Here is a 23,904-nt window from a genome sequence, read left to right as displayed (position 1 = left end):
TCCAGTCATCAGTACTATAATGAGGTGCACACGACGCTCCCTGCCTGCCTGCCCGCCTGCCAGTGTGACAAACTGTCACCATCCTGGAGGACAAACTCGCACGCTTTCACGTACACTCACTCATTGATGGGACAGCAGCCCGTCTCCTCACACATGCTCATGCAGACACACAGACTCGTATAGTCCTGGCAAAGAGAGGAGAAAAGAAGGAAGAATAAGAAGGATTTCACATCTCTTATTGCGTCCTCTCTATGTGGTGCTGATTTTGGGTGCTGAACAGAAGAAACAAGCCCACCACTCGTGCGCGCGCACACACCTCTACCCCCGCAGCCACGGACTCTTGGATTAGTCTGCCCTGGTGTGGAGTGTGGGAGCGGCGGAGCGGACCAACATGGGGAACCAAGCAGGGAGGCAGGAGGAAACGGAGTCAGGTCTGCTTCTTGTATCGTGGTTTACCTCAGCATCACATCTTTGTGTTTCGTTTGTCTTCTCAGTTAAAAAAAAAAACAAACCAAGAAAGATGGACTATTTCTAAATACTATTTGCAATATGTAAGTACATTTAACAGACAAGTCCTGATTAATGAGTGCTGACTGTAGCGCTGGCTGAATGTGGCCTGGAGCTACAGAAGCTGTTTAAGCGTGTTACAAGTTTGTTGCTGCTTTCTTCTTCTACGTTATGTCTGTGTGGTTTTGGATCTGGTGTGTTTCTGCATTTAGTCAGACAGCACAGATCTGTGTTTGTATATATGCGAAAGGCAAGTACCGAGTTAGGTTTGCCTGTCAGTAAGCATGAGGGAACCTGCCAGAGGAGATCATTACGCTCACATCCCCGAGTTCATTGTGCCACTGTAAGATTCCTATTTCAGTCCCTCTGAACTGCTCTCAGCAGCACTTTGTGCTGATCTTCAGACAACCAGGACATTTCACATCTTAAGCTTTCAACATTTCTGTAACAAAATTAGCATAGCATCTTATGTGCAGAGCCTCTTAATATAAAATATTAAACAAAGACATTAATCACATCTTTATTCGCTTATGTGATTATATTTGCAAGTTTAGACATGGCTCTGCAGAGACCCAAGTCATTGACATGCACTCTCTCACACACACACACACATACAGTATTTTATCAGTCGTGGGCGTAAGCTGCATCATTTCATAGCAGTGGCATGTGTTGTTGGATGATAAAGCACAGAAGGCTCAGATTGGAAGGCAGTGGTTGCAGGCTGCAGCTTGCTTGACAAGATTAGGTCTTTCCAGTGTACATACCGCATGGAGCACACAGTTAATGCATTATACACAAAAGATTGCTGATACTGAATTTAAAAGCAGAACTAAGAAATTAATGTTACCTTTGATCTCACAAAATGTTACCTGTTTACTAAGCAACATGTGGGTGCAAAGTACAGTTTTACAGGTAGTGTAGAAGTATGCGTGGTGGAAATGAATTAGAGTGAACTGGTAATATGGAGTAATAATCAATTATTCTCTTTTAGTTAAGAGAAGTGCTTAAACGATGCAGTTACTAAATGCAGTATGTACTCGATGATGATTGGTCCAGCGTCCCACATGAACCTACATTATGAAATTAAACATTCCTTCAGCTATATTAGCTATTGAAGGGCCTATTTTTATTAACTACCCACACTGAGCTATTATCACAAATGAAATATTGAAATATTTTTATTATGCCTTTTCTTGACATCAAGATATGCAAAAAGCTATAAGGCAAATGATGCACAGAAAAAAAAGATACTTAGGCCTTAATAAAGTCACCAGTCACCATCTGCTAAACAACAATATGTTGATGGACAAAAACAGTGAAGTTTGTAATTCCTCTATTAGCTTTCTGATACACCCTGACAGTTAGGCCAGATGAGGTTTGTCAGACTGGGATTTTAAAAAGCGAATAACCGCTCTGGTGCCTGAAGAATGGAAAGAAATGTGGGAACAGGAGGAACTTGTTCTGATTTGATTGATGGTGTTATCTCTCAAGTGGAAGTCTAAGGAGTGAGCTGTCTGCTGCAGTGATAAGCGGGTCGTTATCACGAGCAAACCACACTGATGGCTACTACTGCAACAAGGCTTCCTCTCTCCTGACCAGGAGAGCAGCCAAACCTGTGGTCAGCGAGCTGTCGGCTGTTGATGAATCATCTGTGAAATATGGTCCAATAACAGTGGGTCTATTTTCGGGCCTACAACTCAATAAATTATACATGTTTGGGGCTCAGGAATTGTTTAAAAAAAGGTTAAAACATGTTTGTGTAATGAGGTCAAATAGATTGTTGTGATTTTCATATGGTCAAAAATGGGAATTTCACACATTTGTGGTCTCTGCAGAATTTTGATTGGAATGCTTGGAGGTAGCTGTAATGTGTGAGGACATGGCCAAAAATGTAGAGGAGCCTAATATTTATGTGGCATTTTGGCATGTTGTCATTACAATAACACTGTTCTTTCTGTCCACACTCAGTGTATTAGTGGTACAGCAACATCAGGGCTCTTATGTTTAATTTGGAATGACTTAAAACACCAATCGAAATGCCGTTACCTTTAGCTGTCTACAGTGTATGTGTGGATAAATAGACTTGTTTCAGTATTGAAAATTTCTTTTCTTGTTTTCACACATTTTTTTTGTCTGTTTGTGTGTGAGTCTTTGTGAACTGACACAGAAGATGTATTTTCGTATATTTAAGTAGAAGAACGCTCCATGGACTCAAGTTTTTAGGATTCACACAGCTTTACTCGGTTTCATTTCAGACTTTCGCTCCAAGTCAAAGAATGTGGAAGGGCACGGAATAACGTGCCATGTGAATGGCATATCAGAGTAAATTGACGCAGAGCAGGGATTTACGATGAGGAAGCACATTTGTCCAACTTCTGATAGTCAGGACACCGTGAGGAAGTTACACTGTGAGGAAGTTACACCAGTCACATTTTCCGTGGCAGCTGGCAATTGGTACAGTAAATACACCATCCATGCTGTAGTACTTTGTGTTTGCAACGGGACGTGTGTGCTGTCTAAATGTCCTGTTTGTGTAACAGAGGCTGTAGCCTGGACATCAAAGTTGATACTTTTTTGTTGTTGTTCTTTTTGCCTTCATCCCTGAGCTTATAAAACTCCGAAATTTATGATAGAGCAACTAACAATACATATATGACACGGACACCATTACAAGAATGCTGGATCTGACATGCAAGCCACTAAGCCTGTGATTGTGTGTTCAATGCATACCAAATCAAACTTGACTTGATGTGGTTTGTATATCTGTCAGCAGCTGGCTGTGGTTCATCCTCAGTCTGGGAATGATAATCCTGGCCTTTCTGTCAATGTTAGCCCAGTTTTTGTCTTGAGAACAACAGGCCAAAGAAAGCTCACACAACTGTCACTTTGTACTGGGTGTCATCTTGTTAATAATCTCTACCCTAGTGTCCGGTCATACTAGAAAATGGAACAACAAGGATCACTCACTCGGTACCCTCAGTGGTGCTGAGAACATGGTGAGTTTGTGAGTGATTGTGCGTTGTGAGCCATGGCTAATATTGTTGTCCTTTCAGTCCCCTGGAAAATCAGCAGACTTGGTTAGAGGTAGCTCATATTTTGAATTTGCATTAGTAGTTCATTAAAGCTGAACTGTGCATAGATGTATTGCATTATTATATAAAATTAGTTTCCTTTCTTTTGATTATCCATTTAATTCTGGCCAGCCGAAACTGCCAAAGTTCCTCTGTGTAATTTAAGATTAGAAGTTGTAAAGTTGCTAATTCAGTTTCTATTTTTTTTCCTTAATAATTCCAGGATATGTTGCTTTATTGCCTTGTTGTGATTACTCCAGGAGAGCAAATCACAGATGATTAATTCAGCCCAAGTCAGTAGTAGTCATTCTAAAGGACTAACGCTCAGATGGAAATCATCAGAAGCTTAAATCAAGTAATACTCATGACAACCTATTACCCATCACACCGGCTGATCCCTTAAACTCATTAGCATGTAAAATGCCATATGATCCTTCTATGAGTCCAGTGTTAAACTATTTTCCATGCATAGAGAAATCCTCCCTCTCACTTGGCCTGCTCATGGCTTGTGCTATTGGATTTCTTTGTAGGGTATTGGCTCTATAAGTAATGTGAAGCTGAGTGGATCAGCATAAGGGCGCTGTGTTAAAAGTCTTCACATGCAGGCCAGTTGCAACGATTCAATCAAGATGATTAAAGGAGCCAAAGAACTCAGGCCAAGTGTCCCTCTTTGGCTTGCCAGCTCTCACGGTGCACCTCCCTGCTGAGTTGCAGAGGAAGCACAGAGCTGTACACTTTTTGGGCAGAAACGAGTATCTCAGCTCAGTCTGGCACACATTATGTCTTCTTCAAAGACTGGGTGGAAGGTTTGCCCGGTCAGTTGCTGGCAGAGTTGATTAACATGTCACCTGCTGGCAGGTTACACCAAGGGCGTTAGATTAATGGGGTATTTTTCTGCACTTCTGCTTACAGAGGAGACTAGGGAGGCTTGATGCTTTCCAGGAGGCTCTGTGTCTATGAGTAAATGAGCAGTTCATTGCCTTAATTTCAGCCTAGTAATAAAAGTTTGAATGGAGTCTACTTTTTACAATTGCACTGCCATAAACCTGATGGCAGAGCAGCTCGCCAACCACTTAGAAGCATTTTCTGATATTGGTTTAAAAAAACAAAAACCTCTTAAAATCTGGTGTTACAAAGTAATAATTTTAAATATTTATTGGTGTTCAAAGTAACAGTAAAAGTAACATGAACAAGGTGTTGTGTTTTGTTTTCTGGGGGGGTATCCCAAATGCAGATAACAATTCAAATTGTCTTTGTACTTGAATGCTTTTTAAGACAGGTGTTAGACTGTAGTGAGACTTGCTTGAAGGAGCTTCAATTATTTGGATATTATCAATTGTCTTATTGCATTAAATATGCTCCTTGAATGAGAGCAAGTTTAAAAAAGAGGAATTTTAAGGAATTGTTGTGAAACACATGTTTGTGCTATATTCCAAAGCATGTTTATGTTTTAAAAAAAGAATTTTAATAGTTTTTAGTGGTTGACTGGCTGTTGTAACACAGTTCAGCATCCACACTAATCTCTGCTCAGTCAGTGTGGCAGTCATGGAGCCTCAGTTTTGTCTATCTTCCTCTTTGGTAAGAAGAAAGGAATGCCTGAGTCCTGGTATCTGACTGAAGGGCGCCTGTTGACCTATTTCATGTCCTGTCAGTGGGACAACAGGAAGTCCAAACACACAGACTGTGTTTCCGTCTCTCCTTTCTTCTTCCACCTGACTGGAAAACTGCACATCACATTTCCTCAAAGCCAGAGGAGAAGACTGCTGGGTGGCAGTAAGAGATTCTCTTCCAAAGCTTGTTTATTATGGTGACGGTGCCAATGCGTCATTTCAGGTGCCAACTGTCTGACACTTGACCACCTGCAGTCATTATTTCACCATGACTCTTCACCCATGATCCTGCTGCTCTGTAAATTGAAGGCTTTGTGCATTCTGCTCACTGTGCACTCTGTCACCTCTTAGCTGGCTGGCTGTCAGGCGAGCTGCAGTTGACTGGTCAGTGCTGGACTGTGTCCATCCACACGGCTCCTACTGTGATTTGAAAGCTTATCTTCATTAGCAGCAAAAAAAAAAGCCTGCACTCTGCATTAATGTGATGACTTTTTTTTAAAAGTTTGCGCTACTGGAAGTCATTCTGTTTGAGTCAGTTAGATAATTAGTTAATGTAAACAACACATTTATTTCATGTGGGCAGTCTCCACAATAACATGCATGCTGTTTTTGTAGTTGCTGTATAAACAGTGGTGGTATAGCTTGTATATGAAAATTCCAGGGCAGCTATAATCAACACGTTAATATTTGTGACAAGAGGGCTAAAACGGTTCCCGATACACTGAATATAACAGTGAAAGTGCTCTGGGAAAGATTCCCTCCTTTTTGTTCAAAGCTGGCTTTTCCCAGTAGTTTTATCTCCCTATTAATAAGAGTTGGTCTCATTGGCTGCATGCAGATTTATTCCTTTCTAGAAGAGGTACAGTCAGTATGTCATTTACCTGCCCATTCCACTCCTTTTCATCAATTTAGTAGTTCTTCTCAGATGTAGCTATAAAAGATTCTGGATCTGAGCCAACCTACATCAAAGACTGTAATAAATTAAGGGGAAGATAACCGCTAACTATCTCTGCTTTAACTTTGATTTGTGAAAGGTTTGCACTTGCACACCCACAGTGGAAATGTTATTCTTTGAAGACCCTAAAGTAAATGTAGTTCTTGCACATTAATAGAGTAATTAGAAGTACAAGTTTTTAATGTGCCCTGAAAACTATAAAGTCTGTGCTGTGCTTTCTCTGCAGTTCATGCCCTCAGTTAATATTACCGCTTTGACTGAACAGTCAAATTGCTGTAATGTGGTGTGTGAATTTAGTGATGGGAGGGACACCTAATTAGTGATGTTAACACACCTACTTTCTTTCTTTCATTAGTCTGTAAACTAAGTGGTATGTTTTACTCTCAGAAAACGTGATGGTTAATTTTTTTTAATAGTTCTTTTGTTTACTTTCTTGGTTCTTCAACATTTGTGAAACCCCTGTTATTTATAAGGAAATAATATTATAAGTGCCTTTTCATGTCCATGTCAACTATATTGTCTCAGTAAAAACTCTTCAGCTATCATATTTTATATCATTGACCACATTCTAATTTACTCTTTCTTCTCAGGGAGTCCTTCCACATTTAGCCAATTAGGATGGTAGTTTGAGTATAAAATAATAAATATTCTCCAGCTAGTGTCATGGAAACAAACTAACTGTAGTAGTAAATGTTTTAAAAAAAAAATACTGTCACCTGTCAGCAGTAATACCAAATGCTCAGTAACCTTAAGGAAGTTCAACCTGTTCTGTACCTGCCATAAATCCCAGACAATAAGCTGATCTCAATGCCAATCAGTAGTCTGCTACTCATCCAATTACCAAATCTCATATAGAGCATGCTATTAAAACTCGTATCAGCATGTATTTCCAAGCCACTTTGTAACCACTGCCACCCCAGCTCTTACTTTCCTGAGGTCCTGGATCCTGGGGAGGTCCTGCTTCTGCTCTCCCTGCCTCTGAATTTCCATTTATCCACATAGCAGAATAGATAGCTTGTGGAACAAAACCATCACCACATATAAATTATTGCAGATGTAAATATCAGTCTTTTGTTGACTGTAATGTTTCTAACTGAAACATACTATAAGTGGTTTTAATTAATGGTAATTGGTAGAATTTGGATACATTGGAGTGCAAAGCACCTCTGATATGGAGCCTTGCATCGAAGGCTTGGTTCTGTAACTACCGGACTCTGTATACTAGTGGCTATTTAGTGTCTCTTTTTGCATGTGCTAACTGCTGGCATTGAGACTGGTGTCATTTCTCTGTGCACATGAAGCAGCTGTGGTGATGTCATGGTTAAAGAGGTGGGTGATCTAAAGATGAGTGAGTTCATGTGCTCCATCTGGGTTTTATTCACTAAGAGCAAGAAGAAAACAGAAGATGAAGGGACAGCAAATGGAAGGCTGGCCCACAGTCCCATTCTTGGCATCAGTCATTCTCAAGGAAATAGCCTGATCTTAATCACTCCAGACTCTCTCTCACATAGACCTATTTAGCCTCTCTTTATTAGCACCCATCATTAGAATATGAGTTGGTAGGTGTTTCTTTGCCTCCCACGTGTGGATGGTGCTTCGAGAAGTGCATAGTAAAATGTAGTAAACATTCAGGGTTTATTTTATGTTAACATCTTTCATGGGACTTTAGGAGTGCTTTCTGTCCTCATTCTGTCAGTCATGGGTTCATCATCTGTGAAATGCAGACATGTAACTGTGAATGTTGATGCAGTTCTTTGGCTCTTTGTGAAGATCTGGGTCTCAGTTCACCTGACAGGATAAGAAGTTCTGCATTTATAAACTGTAGCATCTAAGGAGCTTGGAAAGAAAACCGTAGCATCCCTTCATTTGAGGCACGTGGCAGATCTTTTAAGGAGTGACAACACACAGTGTCCAGAGCCCATGCTACTATTCTTCATTTGCATAGTCTACAGTTGTCTTTCAAATCTGATTGTTTAAGGATTTTCACTGAAAACTTTGACACAGTTGATATGATTTTACCACTCTGCTTTCGAAGCAAGGCTTCTCACTGCAGGAATCTTAAACAGCTTTGTACCCCAGAAATTGTGCCAGTGTTGGCAGCTTCTGCCTACCTACCTAATTGAATGAGGGGGTAGTCTGTGTACAGAGCCTATCAATGGCACAGTATTAAAAAAAAACCACGGAGGTATAGGATTTCCATTCAAAACGAGTCCATTTGTTTTTTCCATTTTGTATGCGTCTTTGCTTGAAGTGTGTGCGCATGTTCCTCTGGGTGATGATCCGTCTCCTCACAGGATGCCTGTCTAGCCTTTGCTTTGGGGGCTTGATGATGAAGCTGCATGTATGAGAGAGAGAGAGACAGTGCTGTCTCTGTCTGTGCTCTGCTTAAACTGTTCTGTGCCTGATTGCTCCACGTGCACAGGGACCTTTGTCATCCTTTGAAACAAGCAGGCCCCTTGTGTCCGTTTTGCTGTTTGCTGATGATCTGAAAACAAACAATACAGCGTTTTCAGGCGGCACACAACTCATGCGAGGCATCAGTAAATACTCTTCATATTTGAGAGGGGTCTAGAAAGGCCTCGTGGCTGCAGCCCACATTGATGCAGTTAGGCTCTGCTGCAGTCATGAATGGTTACAGCGAGCAACAGACAGTGTCAGGCAAATGTACTGTTGTCCAAACAGAGAACAATATGTGAATAGGGTATAGTGACCATGTGCTGAATAATACAAGTATGAATGCGATGCACTGTCTGTTCAGTTAGTGTCATCACATGATGTTAACAAATTCCTGGTTCTAGCATGGGGGTATGTTGATTCTGTTAACCTCCACTTGTCAGTGTGAAGCCTGCTACATGATAATACTACAAAGAACAAGTTTATTGATGCATGAATCACAAATTATGAATCTGGACTCTGTATCATCACAGGATTTACATTTGTAGTCCAAGTGGACTCTTTTGTTTCTTTGTATTTTTCAGTTTCAAATTAAATGAGTATTTGATCCACTTTAGCTATTAAACACAATTAACAAGTTTGATCCTTGTAAATAATATTGTTTGTATTGGTTTTATGAAATTTTCAGTGGTTCTACTTATGTAGCCACTCAGTTTTGTTTGAAGGTTATAGTTATGATTTTAGCAGCTATCAGATGTAGAGGCTTAGATTTGTTTTGGCATTTAAGTCTTTATAACAATTGGTCCCCAACACAGTCTGTTAAAGTGGCCTTTTAGCTGACAAAGCGAAGGGAAAAAATTGTTTACACTTATAAATCAGTTTTGCCACTGGATAATTAAACACCGTTTCATTATATACTACTTTGTGTGTTTTTCAGGTGCACAAACTGTCAAGAAGTCTGGAATCCCTGCTCCTAGAGAAATGCCCTCTGCCATAACAAGAGACCGCAGCTCTCTAAGGGACCAGCTGAAGAGCAATTCCACAAAGAGACTGGTTTCCAGTGCCAGCACTTCCAGCCTCTCGACCATGACAAGACAGACCCGTAATTCAGCCAAATCTCGTGCAGATGCAGAGGGCCAAGAAAAGAGTATTCTGGAAAGCCAGGTGAAGGAGCTTCTTGCTGAGGCAAAGGCTAAAGACCTAGAGATCAGCAATCTCAGGATGGAGTTGCAACGCTGTAAGGGTAAAGCCTCTTCTGCTTCCTCCTCACCCTCATCCAATTCTGTTTCACCTCAAGAACCTGCAGCCGATCGCGAGCAAGGACAGGTGGGGGAGGCCCTTGTGCTGGTTGGAGAGCTGAGGGAGAAGAATGGGAAGTTTCAGAGGGAGCTGGCAGCCCTCAGAGAGGAGAATCAGGCACTGAAGGAGAAGCTGCTTAGCTTGGAGGCATCTTCTATCTGTAGTACAAACACAAGCACTTCCTCCAAGCCTCTGGTGAATGGCCTGTCCTCAGACTCTTCAGCTCCGCAACAGCATAGTCTCCCCTCTACTGCCAGCCCACTCAAAACCTCTGGATCTTCCAGTTCTGACATCACCAAGGGGTCACCGTCACCTGACTCCTCAGAGTTTGAGAAGATCCCATCACGCTCAGAATCAGCAAGCAGTGGTGTCAGTGGGAGCACTGATCAAGCAGGCGCAGTTAACAGTGCCAGAGGTCAGGACATCTCCTTGCAGAGCCTAACCGAACAGATTCACAAGATGGAGGAGAGCCACCACAGCACATCGGAGGAACTGCAGGCAACAATACAGGAGCTGGCTGACCAGCAGCAAGTGGTGCAGGAGCTGACAGCTGAGAACGAGCGTCTGGTTGAGGAGAAACGACTCCTGCAGACCTCACTTCAACAGCAGAGAGAGCGTCTGGAGGTATTGGCCCAAAAGAATGAAACGCTCTCTGTCCGGCTTCAGGAGCAGGCTCAGGCTCAGGCCCAGAGGGAGGAGGAGCTGGGTAGCCAGAGGCCTAGACTGGTCGAACTGGAGCAGAGGTATGCTGAGCTGGTAGAGAGTTCACGCTTTGAACGGGAGAAGCTAGTAGACATCCAGCAGCAACTAACGGGCAGCTTGCGGGCCCTGGAGGAGGAGCACCAGGAGGCCCAGAGCCAGGTGCGCTGCCTCAGAGAGGAGTTAGACAGGTTGCAAGCCCAGTTGGACAGAGAGCTGGAAGCCGGAGGTCAGGCAGCTCAAGCTGCAGAAGACCAGAGGGCAACAGCTGAGGGTCTGAGACTGGAAAACAACAGGTTGAAGGCACAGGTGGACATTGAGAGGCAAAAAGTGACTGAGTTGAAGGCTATGCAAAGTGCCAGTGACAACACTGAGCTGCAGACTCTGCTGAAGACAGCCCACACTGAGAGAGACAAGCTGGGAGTGGAGCTGACAGAACTAAGACAGGAGCTGCTTCAGGCGCAGGCTGAGACTGAGCATGTGCAAGCCTCCGTGTCTAAGGTAAGAGACGGGCAAAATTGATAACATATTTTCCGTCTTGGCATTCATAATATATTTATTGCACCTTCACCAGGTCAGTTGATTAAACACATAAATGCACTATAAAGAAAATATGCTTGACATTTTGGAAACTATTCATATTCATATCTTGGCTCTCTGTAGTTAGTACACTCAGTGGAAGCAACCGAGTGGCATGTGAGCAGTAAGAACTTCATTTATGATGTTTCCTTATGAACAAATTTGACTGAGAAATAGGTGTATGCTAATTCCTAAAACAAAAATAATAGTGTATAAAAACAAATTGGAAGACTGTGTGTGTGTGAATGAATGAATACTCTGATCTGATGCATACATACATGTTTTTAGACTGGGGAAACTGCTTACATAGATGTAATAATGTAAATAAAATATGACAAACCACGTATACTGTCGAACATGCCATCCACCACAGGTGTAGCTGCTTATGTCGTGGTTGCTAGGTAACAGAAACCACACGTCGTAGGCTAGACCGTCCAATTTAACAGCCTTGCCCTTCCAACCTACGCGGCCTACATAGACCGGGAAGGCCAGGTCCTTCGAAGGATGTAGCCCCTGAATTTGGGCACAGTCTATGATCCAGTTCACAAATTTAATTTCACTTTATATAACATGTTACAGATGTTTTAAAAAAAATACAAGTAATCAACCAAGTGCTTTTAATTATGTTTGATTTATTAAGCCGAAGAATTGCAGTTGTATAACAAGTTCTCCTTAATAAACGTATTAAAATTCAACGCTGATCATTTCAACCACTGTACAGTTTTAGTATGGATCCTGTGGACTGTTTTTAAAGTGGTCCTGTGATGTAAATTATGACTTGCTGTGACCAAAACAGCAATTTGTTCATCCGCTCTTACTGTAAGTTGTGTATAGAATTGCAAAACACAGCAGCCATAGTTGTCCGTAATATCTTATAATCTTGTGCATATATTGTACTTGAGAAGTACAGAACTTCTTATTGCTATAAATTTGTTTTGCTTTCATAATTAAGAGTCTTGAATCTTAATGATTAAAAATTTGACTGAAAGGAAAAGCCATGTGATTTTTCTCTTGAGTGTGACTGAGGACAAACTTCTCTCACACTGGTGTGAACATGACCGTTAAATTGGTACTGAGTACCTCACCACTGCAATGCATGAACTCAATGCCACTTAAATGATTTTCATATGTTTCCTCAGTATTCATTTTGGTTTTCTCCTACAACACCACACATCCGAGAACTGCTGAGGCAGTATGAGTTAGGGGTCATGTTGGCGGTTGTTGTTCCAAAGCGAAATGTGTCACCATCAGCTTAGTGATGTTGTCATTACTGGGCTGTGACTGTGGTGCCAACAGTAGGGTGGACCCTCAGAGTCACATAACTCTCCTCAGGCACGTGGGTGTCAGGGTGTGACCACTCCATAAGTTCACTTACAAACATCTTGATCTATTAGAGCCACGTGGTGTCAGTTGGAGGGTGTCCTGCGTGACTACATCACTGTCTCGTTTTAGTATCTTGTTCTGTCAAAGACTGACTTTACAAAGTCATTTCTCAAAGCAGCAATCATAGTAGAACTTTGACTAAAGCTTTCAGTGGAGCAAAAAACACCATGATGTAGTCAGAACTAGTCAGAGTTGGTGCCATCTTTCATGTCACTCATTTCGCTGAATGCCAAATTATTGATGTCAGACACAACTTTATTGTTTGTTTTATTAATCACAACGATTGAGGAGTTGTGGTAAAAAAAAATGAAGCAAGTACCTTTTATTTAATATCCTGAGATATATACAGTGAAATCCATTATTATTCTTTCTTTAACCAAAGGCAACTTAACCACATGTCTGTTTTGCACAATGATGTCTTAAAGTCACTGTAAGCTCTTGTATGTTTACATGTACACAGGTGGAGGCAAAATGTCAGCAGCTTCAGGAGCGGGCTGAAAAGAGAGAACTGGAGCTATGTAACCAAGTGGCTTCCCTGGAGGAAGCGGGAATCCAGGGTGAGAACCAGGTGAAGGAGATGAAGGAGACCATATTTGAGCTGGAGGACCAGGTGGAGCAGCAGAGGGCTGTTAACTGTCACACCAACCAGGCTGTCCTGGACATGGAAAGTAAGTTAATATAAATAGGGGTTCAGGTCCCTGCTATTCTCTAATGTTTTGTGGAGTCATAACTTGAAGTCCTCATAAATGCTCATAAAATATTAGAAACGTGTCCACAGTGGTGAAACATCACATCTTTAAACAGTTTTAACAAACACTGAGCTTTAGATTCATAAAGGTAAGATTTATTGAATGAGCGCTGGAATAGACTGCATTAATGAAAGCTCATAAACTAGCAACTGAGAGTGTATAAAAGCGCCATGCAATGTGAGTTCATGCTGTAACTCATCTGTCATTGACTTTGCATTACTGCAGCTGGCTCATTCCATATAGCTGGACACACTGTGTTTTGACAGACTTCTACAAATTCTGGATTTAGTCTGATATTGCTATTGCTAGACACCACTACTTATACAATAGATGTTAAGCTGTAAGTTGGTTGCGCTCCACAATACTGAAAACTGTGCTGCTCATAGTGAATGCTTATTTATTAAACCTACGGTAAGCTAGACCTCAGCGATGGTAGTGTTTAGGCAGAAGTTCTCAAAGACCTTGAATTTACCATTGCAGATCTGGTCAAAAAGCTGGAGGAGCAGAAGGCTGAAGCAGAGCGGCAACTGAAAGTTATGAGTAGACAAATGAAGGTAAGAAGTGTGCAGACCTGATGTACTGAGTTTTAAAAGTTCACATCTTGGTAGCTCTCTAATTATGTGGCATGTAATGTGACACGCTCAGAGGACAGCCCTTTTGTTTAGTGTATACCATATGACATCTTTCGTTTACAGTATGTTGTTTCTCTTTCATTTTTAAGCCATGCAAGCATCCATATTATTGTGATAATTGTCACAGAGTTATGCACTTACAGCTTAGTTCACATAACCGTAGCCATTCTTTTACAGTTGTCCTTGAATTCCTACAAGGAAGAAATTTTTGGTGGAGTGACACATTAAGTTCATGGTGATGTTTTCAGTTTTTCCTTGTGTTTTTTTTTTTTTGTTTTTTTTTTTTTTGCCAAAGAGACCAATAAGTCTTCTTTCCACTAAACATTGTTCCAGTATCATTTTAGAATATGCAGATGGGGTCCTGACACAGGCAGCTTCTTCCATCAGTTTAGTTTTAATGAACTGGTTCTTGTATAGTACAGCATTTCTACTGTAGTTGAGCACTCAGTGCACTTTCTACAACATGTCTCATTCACATGCTTTCACACAAATTCATGAAAACTTCCAATTAGCAGACCTGTACTATCTCCTGAGCTACAGCCACCAACGCTTTAAAATGGACATTTATAGATTTAAAAAAGACATCAAGTGTGGCAGATCAAGACTTGGTGGATCTAATGGTGATAATCATTATCGTAATCTTCAGCTTGTGCTGTGTGGCTGCTAATTGTTGGTGGTCTTACAAAATACTAAAACTGTTGAAATTTTTATCAAATCCTGAGGAAAGTCGGTGTTCTAGTAGAAAACAAAATTTGGTGTAATGCAGAGACTACATAAACAAAAAAACCCAAAATCTATAAAGTACAAATTTGATTGATATTGATGATGATAATGATAATAATGGTGATGATGATAATGATAATGATAAGAAATAATAACAATAACAATACATTTTTCTATAAAAGCGCCTTTCAAGACACCCATGGACACTTAACAATAGAATAAAACGCATAATAGAACAATGACAAAATGAAGAACAATTTAAAAAATAAAAAAAAAACACATGATAAAATAAACAGTAAGTTCACAGTGAATATGCAGATTTGAAAAGATAGGTTTTGAGTTGGGATTTAAACTGGGGGAGAGAACCAGTGTTTCTTATATCTGGGGGTAGAGAGTTCCACAGCCTGGGAGCAGAGCAACTGAAAGCTCTGCTTCCCATGGTGCAGAGGCAGAAAGAAGGCACAGCAAGCTGGATAGAAGAAGATCGAAGTGAGCAGGCAGAAGAGGTAGTGCTTAACAGGTCAGAAAGGTTGGGAGGATCAAGGTTATGAAGGGCCTTGAAGGTAAGCAGAAGAAGATTGTATACTATTCGGAATTTCATAGGGAGCCAGTGAAGTTCCTGAAGGTTAGGGTTTGTGTGCTGGTCGGAGGGGGGTTCTGTGTTCTGGTCCGGAGTTTTGAACCAGTTGAAGCTTATGGAGGGATTTTTGGGGGAGACCATCCAAGAGAGAATTACAATAGTCAATGCCAGAGGTAACGAGATTGTGGACAAGACAGACTATGGACGCAGACTGGGTGGAAAGAGAAGGACGTAACCGGTTAATGTTGCGTAGACGGAAATGGGCAGAACGGGTGAGATCATTGATGTGAGATTTAGTGGATAGTGAGCTGTCTAAGATGACACCAAGGCTCTTAACCTGAAGTGAAGGGAAATCTGTGGAGTTATCAATAGTGAGAGTGAAATGATTTGCCTTTAGTAGGGTTGGATTTAGTGCCGATAAGGATTTCAGTTTTATCCTCATTGAGCTCAAGAAAATTAGAGTGGAGCCAGGATTTTAACTCTGATGAGCATTCTGTAAGAGAAGAAGGTGGGAAGGAGGAATCAGGCCTGCAGGAGAGTTATAACTGGGTGTCATTAACTGGGTGCTTAGATGTTTTTGATTTCTACCTCAGTGGTAAGGGAAGTCCTATTTTATTTTTTATTTTTTCCCCAGTGTTTGTTCCCGGGAGGAAGCCAAAAAGTTGTTGTGTCTACCTTTTGATTTTTGATGTTGAGATCAGAGATCAGATTTTTTTTTCCTTTTTTTTATGTCTTGAAGTGAATTTTCATACTCAATTCTAGTTTGAAATAACTAAGCAAAATTTCACTGATGCGTTGTTAGTTTTTCCAGTAATTGGTGGATTGAATATTCACAAGAATATAAAAAATGCATGTAATATCTCGTTTCCTTTCATATAAGGACCAGTCATTCTTCCATTTCAACTAAATTCAAATGTCTTTGAGTCATTTTCTGTCAGAATGAATAACATGTATATGATTCTGCATGTTTGTGCCTTCAGGATGAAAAGGAGGAGTGGCGTCGTTTTCAGGCAGACCTCCAGACGGCTGTGGTCGTAGCGAATGATATCAAGGTGGAAGCTCAACAGGAGCTGCGCACACTCAGGAGGGAGCTGCAGGAGGAGCAGGATCGTAATGCAAAGCTTTCTGCAGACCTTGAGGCCCTGCAGGGAGTCAGGTACTATCTTCCCCATATTTTTCAGTTCCTCTCCCTCCACCAGTTTCCCCTTTTTTAGCATTGGGCTGCAGTTCTTTTCTCCCTGTACAAATGTAGTTATGATATACCTGCCAGAGTCCTGCCATATCTCTTATTACCTGTGTTTTATACATGCTTAATGAATAAGAATACCACCCAATAATCTATTTAGACATATCTACATTTAGTATAGATACAATTTAGTTTATGATGTTTCACAAGATCCAAACCTTGATGCTTTTGAGTCTAGGTTCCCGGGATTTGGCAGACTCTGTTGGTAAATGAGCCGTCTCCTGTGGTATTTCCCTCTGTGTATTCTATTCCTTTTAAGCTGCTGCCCTCTCCGTCTCCCTCTTCCACACTTACCCTCTGGTAACGTTTATTCCTGACGCTCAAAATGCAGCAAACTTTGATAGGACAATATGAATAATATAAAATTTTATTTTTTTTAATAAATGGTGGCAGATCTGCTTCATGGTCAGAGCAGAATCTGTGATTAGTTTTTTACAGCAAATGTCCCACACCAATCTGTCACACTATTCAAGACTTCACATAGTGCGATCGGAATATGTCAGTGCAGCATTGTTGTTGATGAGCATTGCGTTGGATCGTGTGTTGTTATACAAGTGTGTTTTAGTGTGCATATACCATAGTGTTTTTGACAGTCTTGTCTTCTTTCATTATCAAGCCAGGTCAAATACTTCTGTGGCAAAGTCTGCTTAGATTTGTGACTGTACAGCGCTCTCTTTATATTTGTGGCTGGCCATGGTATAATCCTTTCAGGTAGCGAAACAAATTTTTATTAATTTAATTAATTTATATTTAAAAAAAACTATTTTATTACTATTAATTATTAAACTGCTCACCAGTAGTTTTACCACTTAAGAAACCGTAATATTTGGTTTAAAAACCAGATATGTCTTTTCTTCAGATTTCATGCAGTACTTCAGAATATAGTAGTGGCTTTAGACCACGGCTAAATCAGCAAACTCTCCCCGAGATTAGCTGTTACGCTGCGTCCGCTCCCCACCTCCAGCAGTTCCCTGTGATGACTCTATCAAAGAAGTCCCTCTGACAAGCCTCCCTGTGTAAAGCCCAGGTGAGTTTCCTGCCCTGCAGTGCTCTCTCAGCCAGCCTGCCTCTCCCTGCCCTGTGTGCTGCTGATGCTCACTGACCTTCCTATCTATGTTTGGCTTCGTGTTGCCGCTTCAGCCTGTCTGACTCTGTCTGTCTTTCTGTGTGCTGGCTGACTGCACCCTCAGGGGTATCATGCCCTTTTTGGTTTGCTTTGCCTGATTTCTTTTTTCTTTTTTTCAACCTTTGGTTCGAGTAGATGTATCTGGTGCCACCTGCTGTCCTTTAAATGAATAACACTCTTAATTGTTTTTTGGTTGTATAGCAGGATGGTCTGCACGGCATGACTGGATTAAACTCATGCAATGCATCATCTGCTGCAGATACATTTCATCACAGGGTGATTTTATTGAAATTTGATTCTGAGTGACTGTATTAATCCTTTGAGGTATGCATGGAGCAGAGATTTTAGAAGTCTGCAAGCACCCACAGGTCTGGCTTTGAAAATAATAATGCTGAGAAGAAAACAAGGTCATTGTGTAAACATTAGCTGTTACACTGCAGTTCATGTCCTTTCTTCTTTTCTCTCCAGAATAAGTTCCGGGGCCACTTTTGAGACCAAGACGGCAGTAGAAGGGCACTAAAGAAGCGTCTCTCACCTCAGCACCACGTGAAGACAGTGTTATTGTTGCACTTAATATGACATTAAACATGTAATGTGGTAAAATAGTTTAATTGTAAGCCACTGTGACCTCTGTAACCACAGACGAATTCTTGTGACACAGAACGGCTTCTATCTCTCTTCATGTCTTCATGACCTTTTAAAAATACTGTATTTTTGTTTCTCAATAAAATGTACCCTTTATTTTTGTGATTCTCTTGTGTTTGAGATTCCAGGAGTGAGAGACTTATATTTTTTGTTTGTTTGTTTATAATAATGTGTGAAGCTGCTTTGTGCCTTTCAGAAAGTTGAACAGATGAAGTGTTACAGAAAGAACACTGAAAAAACTGGTAGCGGTATGAAAATATGGGTAAATGTTCAGAGAGTAGCAAAGCTCAGAGACTTGCGTTTCCCAAACACTGCCAGAACAAAGACAAACTCATAACATCAGAAAATACACATCGCAAGGCCAAAGCAACAAAACAGAACAAAAGTCCAGTGATATTCATACAGTATATAGTTCTGGACCTAATATTATTCTGCTTACTAGCTCTATATTAGTCAGATTGTTGTCACTTGTTTACTTGACTCTTGATTCCTCTGATTGGTCTAAAATGCAGTTTCCTATTTAGCCATTTGATGGCACTGTAGAACACATAATAACTTTAAATCTCTGTCATCTCAGCACACAGGTATCCTCTGCACTGTTTCTATTTGCCTGTTTTTAATGATAGCGATATTTCTTCTAAATGTCTTCTTAATATTATACTACCAACATTGGAACTGCCACAAACGCAAACAGCTGTTCCTCCAAGCCACTTTTTGCTCTACTGAAACATGCCATTTTAACCCTTAGACCAAGAAGACTGTGTTACATGTTCCTAAAATGATTGTTTTATTTCACACAAGAAACCACTTTTAAATTATGAGCTGAACTCATTTTCTTTAATTCAACTTTTTAGCTGCATAAGATGATGTAGAATTAAACACACACTTTTTATCTGAGCCTCTGAGGTTACTCTAAAAAAAAAAAAAAAAAAAAAAATGTTATAATGGGACTCTGAGATTTCTTTAACATCCTTCTTAATGTGTCACTCAAGTACTGTGATATAATTTTGAAAGGTTTATTTCATTGTTCAACAAAAACTTCAATAGAATATTGCATACTGTGGTAGTATACGGTCATACGGTTGCAGGATCTCAGGTTACAATTTTTAAAAGCCATATTTTAATCCCAAGGTAAAGGTACTGGTGCTCAAAATGTAAGCATTTGAATTCACTCAAGAAACCCGACCTTCTAAAGAAAGATGAGCTACTAACAATGTGATGGATCATTTTCTTTCGATGAACAATTTATGAATGTCCTGTTAATTTATTCTGCCTAGAAAGACTCGTGACTGGTTTTATGCTTGTGAACTTAGACGTGTATTATTATGTCTGACTGCTGTTCATCAGGCAAATGAATAAATTAAATGACACCAGTATAACTGCAGTCGTCTTTCTCTGTCAGTCTACTTTTTTTTTTTTGAAAGTGAGTTAAGAACTTGTTTGTCATTTCTGTCTCCTCTTGTCTGTAAAGAGGCTGCAGACCCTCACGCTGTAGCCTTTGGTCCAATGTTCACCAGGTACAACGGCAGAAAGCGTCTCTACTGCTCACATTAAGGTTTTCCAAACTCTTTTTGTCTCCAGCTAGTCATCAGTTATTGACAGTTCTTTGGTTCAAGCTGATCACATGATCTTGTTGATACACTGAGCAAACACCCTATTTTTTTAAAACGTGCAGTCTCCCCTTTCTCACTGGTCAATGGGTTATCTCATAAGATAAGTTCTAAATTCAGGGTTTTGAAATTCACCAGGTCACAATTTGCCATTTCTCCTCCCTCTAGTGTTTGTGCTACCTGTGTGTCCACACAGCAATCCTGTTCATTGTGTCTGCCAGGTCCCAAGGTGAAGAGGCGAGAGTGTCTGACTCGGATAACGGCCGTCACTGGTGCGGCATCTCCATGATCCCAGCCACGCCCGCCGACGCCAGCGGAGATTCCAACACAGAGCCTGGAGCTACTGTCAAATCCCTCATTAAGTCCTTTGATACTGTTGGACAAAGTGAGCACGAGCACCCCAGCACACAGACACACACTTTCAGGGCATCCCATTACGCAGTGTAACTGTAGAGCAGAACAGCTGCTGAGAGGTCTATGAATATGTGGCTTTTCTCTGCAACTTGTGCGATTGGGCTGGACGGTCCTGGCTAAGCTGGCCTCAGACAGGTCTGAGGGTTTCCTTGTGTGTCTCAGTAAAATCAAAAATGACATGCTGGATATATCTTACTGATAGGAGGCATTTTCATTTAGAAACTTTAGTCATGCATTATGGAGATGGTGCCTCTTATTTCATTTATTAAGCAGCTTGACATGAACATTATGTAGAGCTGCATACATTAGGACAGTTTTACTGGTTTTATTTAATCTTTCAACCAAGGCTATTCTTTTTTTCTTTTTCTTTTTTTCATGAAACAAGCTAAACTTCAAAATAAATTGTTGGGGGAAATGTACCAAAACTGAGTAAAATATACTATTAATTTCTCAAATATCAAAAATGAAAAGAGGACTAGGAGTCCAACTGTTTAAAACTGTTTAAAAAAAAAAAAAAAAAAAGCGGACAGTGGGCTGTGACATTTGTTTAATCTTTGAAAAAGGTTATTCTTTGCTTCTATAAATGCAGGCTTTACAGAGCACTTTTGAACTCAATGGTTACATGACTTGGTGTTTCAGATGGGCCAGGTCACACGGTTCAAATGCATTCCTCCTCAAGAAGCCCACTGAGTGGGATCCCTGTGCGCACTGCACCTGCTGCTGCTGTATCCCCCATCCAGGTATACACCCTGTTTCCCTTTAAAATTCCCTTTAAATACAGACTTCCTGTGAGTGGAACTGTTTCAGATGACTGTTTCATTCTCTTTTTAGAGACACTCGCACATAAAGCCACTATCAAAGACACTGGAAAAAAGAATTAATCACGGAGAATTCTCCCATCCTCATGGTATGTAACACAGAAGGGATTTGGGCATGTTGTAATGGTATAAATTTGCTATCAAATATCCATACTTCCTTTAACTGTCACACAGGAACAAATGGTGGCTTTTAGGTCAACAGACTGACAGCCAAAGTCCACTATGAGTGTTCAATGAGCACTAAATGAATGGTATTAAAGACATGCAAACATCCGACTGATGCTAGTTTGGTGGAAAATTTTATGATTTTTCTCCTTGGCAACCAAATGCTGTAAATTTTGTGCATGGCTCTTAAAATGTCAGCATCTACATTCAGTAGGTCTTCTTGCTCCATCTCTGAGGAGTCATTTGAAAAACACAGTGACTTTAGAATCACAGGATTACTTTAATTGGATAAGGGATTTTTTTTTTTAAAATGTTTTATTGCAGTAAATCCAGATTATTTAGATTTTACTGCTCATTAGAATTCAAGTATTATTTTGTACACAGTGGGTACATCAGTAGTTTAGCAACATAGACACCTTGGAGGATAATGTGACTTTCCATAACTGCAGAACGCTAGAAGTCTTAAAGCAGAATACAATTAATTTCTATTTGTCCCATTGCCTTTCATGCCCTGCAACTGCACATGTGATTTGTCAAATGTACTTTATATTTTGATCCCTCCATTTCTAACTTTCTTTTCATTCTCCTGTGTGTTGTTTTAATTCCCACAGACAAATTGGCGAGCTGCAGGGAAGACCTGAAACCTAACAGCCTTATGAGGAAAAGCCCGTCACTGGAGTCTGTAATCAAAACCTCTGCCTCCCTCAGCAGCCGCACGCCATCCTTCAGCTACAACCGAGGAAGCAGCAAGCTCAGGTGAGTTTGTTTATTTATTTTTAAATAGCACTTCACTCTGAGACAAACCTGCTACTTTGAACTGGAGCTGGTAATTTAATCATACCTGAAAAAATTCTTCTTTTTTTTTTCTTTTTTTTTAAGCTTAGGAGGAGCTAACATATTTGACTATGATTTCACCACATGAAAACTACATGTCTGGATTTGTTCTGGGTTTATGCTTCCCAATACTGTGACAAAGCAAAAATGTGAATAAGTTGATCTCTCACTGAAGCTTTAAAGCTGATTTTGTTTTTAAAGAAGGCCATTGCTGTGATGGCAAATCTTCACAAGCAGTTAACAAAACAAAGTTTATTTATTTTTAAATGTAGCTTTAAAATAGGCTGCATGACTCTAAAACTGGTGGTGGTTACAGATATAATGGGTGCTGTTGTATTTCTGCTTTTTAAACTTGCATACTCCCTCTTGATATCACTAGTTAAAGCTTTCTCTGTTAGTTTCCCAAATTTTATGTCCAGCATTCCTGTTTGGACACCGATGGCCTGCACACAGTAGATGGAGTGTTGGCTTATCAGAATGGGAAGAGAGGCAAATGGTGAACAAACATGTTTTTATACTCTTCTTGCTAGTGATCGTTTTCATGCACGGACAGCTCATGTCTGTGTACACTCGTGATTGCATCTGATGTAAATGGTGGCAACTTCGAAACAGCAAAGTTAGTTAAAGCAATGAAATAAATGGTAAATGGCCTGTATTTGTTTAGCACTTTTACTAGTCCCTAAGGACCCCAAAGTGCTTTACACAACCAGTTATCCAGCCATTCACACACATATTCACACACTGGTGATGGCAAGCTACATTGTAGCCACAGCCGCCCTGGGGCGCACTGACAGAGGCGAAATACTTGGCCAGCACACTGGACAACACCCTTAGCTTCAGTCAGCATACAGTTGACATTAATAAACAGCACTCATTGTTTATGTTGAAACTCAGAAACCTGTCAGTCCAGCCTCTCCACATCCTTGTCTGCTGTCATGACTGTTCAGCTCTCTGCACTTTGCACACAGCTGTATTTTTACAGTATTGTTTGTGCTACCAAGAATAAATTTTCCACACAGATAATTGGCCTTCCTTTTCCCTAGTGCAGTCTATCTTTTCTTACCATCTATTCACTCTTGACATTATTAATGTAAATGTGTGTGAAGGAGTTGTAGACTTTCTGGAAGAGGAGATTAGGGGGCTGTCTCCTTCCATATTTGGTATTTTAAAGGCTCATGATAAAGCTGCTGTATCACTGATGATAAATGCAGATACTCTCCGCACTGCAATATATGTTTGGATAGCATCTTGCTCCTTCTGGCATTATGGTGCCTCAAACGGAGAAATAATGAATTCAGCAGCAGAGCAGCGATGACGTGTGAAATATTTACTATGCTCACAGCAATGACCATGTCTCATGGTCTTCCCATGGCCTCAGCTCCAGCACAAACCCTTGGGAGAAGCCCCTTTGAATAATACTGCAGATAGGCATTTATCCAATTTGTTGGACAATTTTGGGGGATTTTAGAGAAATGCATTGAGTGTACTGTTTGCCAATATTTGATGGATGAAAAGTAAAACAGATGCCACTAAAAAAAACTTTGCTAAAGGTTTACATCCCAACACTTAAAGTCAGAGTGGGTGCTGGATTCACGCCAAAGTAATCTTGAGCCAACTCTTAACTCCAACACAAATGCACAAGCAAACCAAAGAAGCTTCAGTCTTGTAATGATAATTCGAAGCCCTGGAATTCAGAAGGGAGTTTTCAAACAGGGAACATTTGGAAAAGCTATGTAGGAATTTTATTTTTAAAGAGAGCATTAAGAGTTTGTTTTTGTTTTTTTAAAAAGGGTTTATTCAAATTTTTCAGGACTGAAATGGATCTAGTTTTTCAATAATGGTATGTTGTGCAGGTCATTGTACAC

At 40.5% G+C, this 23,904-nt stretch overlaps 1 protein-coding gene across 7 annotated transcripts in view; it reads left to right on the top strand.

Annotated features, from left to right (window-relative positions):
- Positions 1 to 23,904, top strand: part of specc1 (sperm antigen with calponin homology and coiled-coil domains 1) — a 78,146-nt gene that overhangs the window by 26,788 nt on the left and 27,454 nt on the right. For 5 of the 7 annotated variants that reach the window (XM_085288434.1, XM_085288431.1, XM_085288432.1 and 2 more), the window contains exons 4-11: positions 9,475 to 11,036; positions 12,958 to 13,165; positions 13,727 to 13,800; positions 16,162 to 16,337; positions 20,030 to 20,193; positions 20,862 to 20,962; positions 21,054 to 21,129; positions 21,817 to 21,961. In XM_085288434.1, coding sequence (XP_085144560.1) covers positions 9,475 to 11,036; positions 12,958 to 13,165; positions 13,727 to 13,800; positions 16,162 to 16,337; positions 20,030 to 20,193; positions 20,862 to 20,962; positions 21,054 to 21,129; positions 21,817 to 21,961 — 2,506 coding nt within the window. Of the gene's footprint in view, positions 1 to 12; positions 552 to 9,474; positions 11,037 to 12,957; positions 13,166 to 13,726; positions 13,801 to 16,161; positions 16,338 to 20,029; positions 20,194 to 20,861; positions 20,963 to 21,053; positions 21,130 to 21,816; positions 21,962 to 23,904 lie in introns of those variants that run through there. The other 2 variants (XM_085288436.1, XM_085288437.1) reach the window with 2 other exon arrangements.

The sequence above is a fragment of the Mchenga conophoros genome, linkage group LG10 (assembly GCF_057382185.1).
Source record: "Mchenga conophoros isolate Kocher_MC1m ecotype Shallow Benthic linkage group LG10, M_conophoros_male_GT1.1, whole genome shotgun sequence".
In the NCBI taxonomy this organism is placed as follows: domain Eukaryota; kingdom Metazoa; phylum Chordata; class Actinopteri; order Cichliformes; family Cichlidae; genus Mchenga; species Mchenga conophoros.
The sequence above is the reverse complement of the archived record's forward strand: the minus strand, read 5'-3'. Positions and strand labels throughout refer to the sequence as shown.